The 5,036-nt window shown below is 62.7% G+C and overlaps 1 protein-coding gene across 1 annotated transcript; it reads left to right on the top strand.

The window, feature by feature from the left end:
* The first annotated feature begins 2,588 nt into the window (after window positions 1–2,588).
* LCN9 (lipocalin 9) lies at window positions 2,589–4,228 on the top strand. Its single transcript, XM_090276035.1, has 6 exons — window positions 2,589–2,684; window positions 2,959–3,095; window positions 3,224–3,297; window positions 3,589–3,699; window positions 3,939–4,040; window positions 4,174–4,228. Exons 1-6 carry the CDS (start codon window positions 2,589–2,591, stop codon window positions 4,197–4,199), a joined length of 546 nt encoding a protein of 181 aa, XP_090132161.1. The 3' UTR covers window positions 4,200–4,228.
* The last annotated feature ends 808 nt before the right edge of the window (window positions 4,229–5,036 follow it).

Raw genomic sequence — 5,036 nt, forward strand, 5'->3', positions numbered from 1 at the left:
CACCGATGTCCCTTACAATCTCAGTGTCTTGCTGCCACAATTGGATGCTTTCTGTGTGAGTGAGCTCGGCCGCCATGGCCGAGTGCCACCGATGGGCAGCTTCAATGACAGGTCTCCATCCTCAGTCTTGGAGACTGGATACCCTTGAGCCAGGCGTGCACAGTACTGCCCCTCCCGAGGCCTCTGCCTGGGCAGGCGGACGACTGTCTCCTCCGTGTGTCCTCACAGGGTCGTCCCTCATCCCCATTGCACTGGGGCCCACCTTGGTGACCTCATTTCACCTTAGTCACCTCTATAAATGCCCCACCTCCAAAGGCAGCCACATTCGGAGGTCCTGGGGCTAAGGGCTTCCACATATGAATTTGGAGGGACGCATGCAGGACACCCCCTTACTCAACTGTTCTCATGCCATCGGAGAGGGTTAAGAAGGGCACCTTATTGTGACTTCGGACCCATCGGCCCCCATAAGGACTCTGGAGCCCCTCCCTGTCCTGAGCCATCTCGGTGCTCTGGGCTGCCCACGTCTTTGTCACCTTGAGAACTTCTGAACTTGCAAAAGCGGTGCCATGACATCTCCCCTCCCTGGGGAACCGGGCGGCCTGAGGACACAGCGCTGCTCCTACCGACTTTGCATCCCTTGCGGCCCCCCAGGGACCTCCCCCACAAGGCTTGGGGCACGCCTCCCCTTAAACACAGGAATAAAACGCCTGTCGCTTTAAAAAGTGAACTTGACATCAATAAAGGAAGGACATGCATTTGGCAGAAAGCCCGCCCCGTCTGGTCACGCAGCGGACGGACAGAACGACACCGATGAGCGGATCCGACACAGCAGTGAGCAGCCCGAGACCGAGAAGCGCCGTGCGCTCCTGCGCGAGCTCCTGCGGCGTGTTCTTCCTCTGCCTGTCGTCACTGGTGTGTGTGTGTGCTATCTGAACGGGAGCCTTTCTCCCTTAAAAAATCACTTTACGCCTCCAGAATTATCTCCAGGCTGTCTGCAATACATGCAACATCACTGTGTGTTAAACATGCAATAACGATCCTTTTATTCTTTCCTCTGCTTTGGCCACATTGGGCGGTTGAACACCGTGAGGAGGAAGGCTTCTGTCGGATGGACGGACTCCCTGGGCTCCCTTTTTCTCCCAGAAGGTTGGGTTCTCCCGTCTGCCCTACATTTCCGGCACCTTGTGCTACCCAAATCACCTCTGTGTGGACGCCCCATCATAACTGGCGACCGGACTGTGACTATGGAAGAACAGCTTGACGGAGCCCCGCTTGGCTGAAGGGCATGCCCCTCCCCCAGGCTGTCCCAGAGCCCAGGAAGGGAGGCTGCTCCTGAGGCTGCGTCAGATCTCCAGCTGTCACCACAGGGCGGGGCTGGCTTTCTCTGCGGCAGTTAACACTCTGAGAAGCCACGGTCTCTCCGTCACCCTCCCACCCTCCGCCCCTTTCATGGGTGCCTGGGGACAGTCCTGCACCACCAACACCCACCCACCCCCCACCACGCACCACCCACCTACCACCCACCACCCACCACGCACCACCCACCACCCATCTGCGATTCCACTCTATGACACCATCTTTACCAAAGTTCAAGGTAATTGTTTTCTTCTTTTTTTCTTTTTATTATTATTTAATTTTTGAGGTGTTTTATATTTTCTCCCAGTTTTTCACCATCCCTTTTCCCATTCAAGCAGGGGTTGAATTCTGTTTGGAGAAATGTGTAAAGTGGGCAGAGAGAGTGCCGCTTCGGGAGGTGTGGGGTGGAGAGCGAGCGTGTGCACATGTGTGCGTGTGTCCATGGTGTGCACAATGTGCCGGTGTGTGTGTGCACATGGCCATGTCTGCGTCCAGATGGGAAGGTGACCTGGGCAGGCACAGGAACAAAGGCAGGGGGACAGAGCTGGGCAGAGACAAGACAGCAGATTCCACGAGCCCTGGGGGGTCCAGTGGGTGTCGGGGACTCATAACAGGTTTCAGGGAGAATTGAGGTCCCCCGGCACTGGAGCACCAACACCCCCACGGCCAGCGTTCCCACAAGCAGACTGTGTCCCTCACACGGCATCCCGGGTCCGGGTGAGCGAAGGGTCCTCCACGCTGGTCCCCCAGGAGCCGCTCTGCCTGTCGTCCCCGCCCAGCCAGGCCTTCTGTGATGAACGGACCACCTGAGGCCCAGCATGAAGACCACCCTGTCTCAGAGAGGGGGGCTGCGGCCCCAGTGTCCTGAACACTCACCTCAGAGAATCCAGGCCGGCCCTCCCAGGAGCAGAGCCACACGGACTCTTCAGTCGCCTCGTGGAGTGAGGCCCCAGTGTCACCCACAGCTTCCGTGGGGGTGGGGGTGGGGCCCGGGGCACCCGCTGCCACTGCTCTGCCTGCCCCACTTCCCTTTGTGGCTTCAGACGCCGCCAGAGGCTCAGCCAAGCGCACTGCAGAGCGAGCCATGGCTGGCCGGACACCCGTGGGCCGTGGGGCGGCACATGGCCTTTGGCTGCGTTCCCGTCGTGCGGAGGCCGGCAGTGCTGTGGGGACCGGAAACCGCAGTGCCGAGGGGCATAAAGGTGGGCCCGGGCGAGGCGCCCAGCGAGGCGATGGCACCGCTGCGGCTGCTCCTGCTGCTGGGCCTGGTCCCTGCCCAGGAGCTCAACCTGCAGTCCGTCGTGCGCAGGAACTACGACACGGCCAAGGTGGGCCTGGGGGCCGGCCCTCCCGGGACACCGGGGCTCCTGTGCTCCCTCGGCCTGGGCTCCCTAACCTGTGACAAGGGCGCTGTTCCGGGAGGAGGCCCCCTCTCTGTCCCCAGCTGTGCCAACGGCCTGTGAGGGCAGAGGGGGTCCCTGGAAGGCGGAGGTTGGCCCTGGTCGGGAGCTATTTGCTCAGGGGTCTGGCTCTGGTGGGAGGCAGCAAGGAGTCCCAGAGCCGTCCTGTGGGCCCCCCACCCATGGGCGCCTTTGTCGGCAGGTGTCGGGGGTCTGGTATTCTGTTTCCATGGCCTCAGATGACAGGAAGCGGATTGAAGAAAACGGGGACTTGAGGGTCTTCATCCAAAAAATCCAGCGCTTAGGCAACGGCAGCCTGAGGTTCTCCTTCCGCTTCATGTGAGCGCCGCCCAGGGCGGGAGGCGCGGGGACCAGCCCCAGGCAGCGTGGGCCCCTGGGGCACGGCAGGGGGCCGCGGGGCAGGGGGGCGGGGGGGCGGGGGGCGCCAGCTCACGGCCCACACGCAGGCTGATCGGGGAGTGCGAGGAGGTGGCCGTGGTCTGCGAGAAGACGGAGAGGAGCGGGGAGTACACTCTGGCCTGTAAGTGGACGTGCATCCGTCGGGGTCCTGGCCGTTTCCTGGGGAGCTCTGACCTGGGGGCTTTAGGGGGCCTCTGGAGGACCCAGCCTGGCATGCAACCCCAGGGCCCCAGCAGCCCCCTGGTGTGAAGGCCCCTTGCTTTGCTCCCCAGGGAGGTGAGCCCTGGCAGGGCCCCCGAGGCGCAGGGCCACCTGGGTGGGTACCGTGTGCTCAAACTGCCCCCCTCCAGCCGAGACCCACCCGCCCACCGCAGTGCTGGGGCGGTGCCGCTCTGAGCCTCGTCTCCCGCAGATGAGGGGGACGGCAGGCTCCTGCTCTTGGAGACAGACTACAGGCTGTTCGTCACCTTCTACTTCCACAGCGTCAGCAACGGCACCGAGACCCACGTGCTGGCGCTTTACGGTACCGCCGCCTCCCGGAGGCCTGTCTGCCTTCTGTGCACCCCTCCCCCCGAGACAGGCCCCATCCCCCGAGGTCCTGCCATGCCCCAGGTTCCCACCACCCGTGTCCCCACTCATGGGGTGAGGTGGCCCCGGGCCCAGGTGGCCTCGTCCCTCAGCCTCAGTGCTGTGGAGGCCCCTCCCTACACATCGTCCAAACAACCAGGGGGGCCCCAGCCCTGCCATTCATTCTGTCCTCAGGACGGGTACCAGAACTGGGCCCCAGCTTCCTGGCCAGATTTGAAAAAATTTGCAGGAGATATGGACTTGGTCCACAAAATATCATCCACCTGAGCAGCCAAGGTAGGGCCTGCGGCTTCCGGAGAGGAGCTGTGGGGGACCCCCGGCTCAGCGCGGCCCTGGCACGGGGAGCCCGAGGGTCGGGGGGAGGTGGAGACCCTGTGAGGCCTCTCTGAGAGCTGGTTCTGCCCCCCAGATCCCTGCTTCAGACACAAGAGGTAGAGGAGACCGGAGCTGTCGCTGCGGGTGCGTGAGCTCACGGTGCGTGTGGGCCCTGGGACTGGGGGAGCAGGAGACGGTGGGTATGCGCCCATGGGTCTCCTGCAGGGTGGCCGCGTCTGAGCAAATGTGAACCCTGCCCTGCCTTACCGTCCCGGGGCGGCTGCCACAAATGATCCCGATCTGCGGCATCAGGGTGTCCCCACTCTCCCTGGAGTTTCCCGGGAGGGTCCTTCCTGCCTCTCACAGCTTCTGGTCGCTGCGGGCGTCCCTGGGCTGGTGGCCACATTCCTCTAGCCTCTGCCTCCGTGGAGACACACCTCCTCCTCCGTGTCCATGTCACTCTTCTTCTGTCTCTTACAAGGACGCTGTCATTGGTCGGAGCGCTGGACAGTGTGGGAAGATCTCATCCCAAGAGCCTCACCTTAACCACCCCTGCAAAGGCCTTTTCCTCATCAAGCCTGTGTACAGCTGCTGACATTGGGACTTGAACTTGGACACATCTGGGGGCACCAGGCTGATGTAGGGGGGCGGGTGAAGGGTGCCGGGGTCCCTCTGTGTTCGTCCTCACAACCTCATGGGAACCTCGATGATCTCAAAATAAAAGGCGAACTAGGAAGTGTGTGTCCTTCCTGCAGAGTCCACCCAGGACTCTTAACAGGCCTTCCCCCTGTCGCCTCGCCCCTGCCGTCCAGCAGGGCGGCTCCCCGCCGGCTACGGCCTCACCGCTGCCACAGCCCAGACTCGGGCCCAGTGCCCACGCTGCTGGTGCCCTGCCTTCTGGGCCCCTCTGCCCCCAACCAGGGTTCCCGCTACCTCCCCACCTCCCCTCGGGACAGG

The sequence above is a fragment of the Furipterus horrens genome, unplaced genomic scaffold (assembly GCF_987537825.1).
Source record: "Furipterus horrens unplaced genomic scaffold, mFurHor1.1.pri manual_scaffold_4, whole genome shotgun sequence".
Lineage (NCBI taxonomy): Eukaryota > Metazoa > Chordata > Mammalia > Chiroptera > Furipteridae > Furipterus > Furipterus horrens.

Bases quoted from the DNA above. Each gene is read 5' to 3' on its own strand.
- LCN9 (XM_090276035.1), top strand. From the start codon at position 2,589: ATGGCACCGCTGCGGCTGCTCCTGCTGCTGGGCCTGGTCCCTGCCCAG. The intron at 3,096-3,223 runs GTGAGCGCCGCC...GCCCACACGCAG, and splicing joins AGGTTCTCCTTCCGCTTCAT to GCTGATCGGGGAGTGCGAGG. The intron at 3,298-3,588 runs GTAAGTGGACGT...CGTCTCCCGCAG, and splicing joins CGGGGAGTACACTCTGGCCT to ATGAGGGGGACGGCAGGCTC.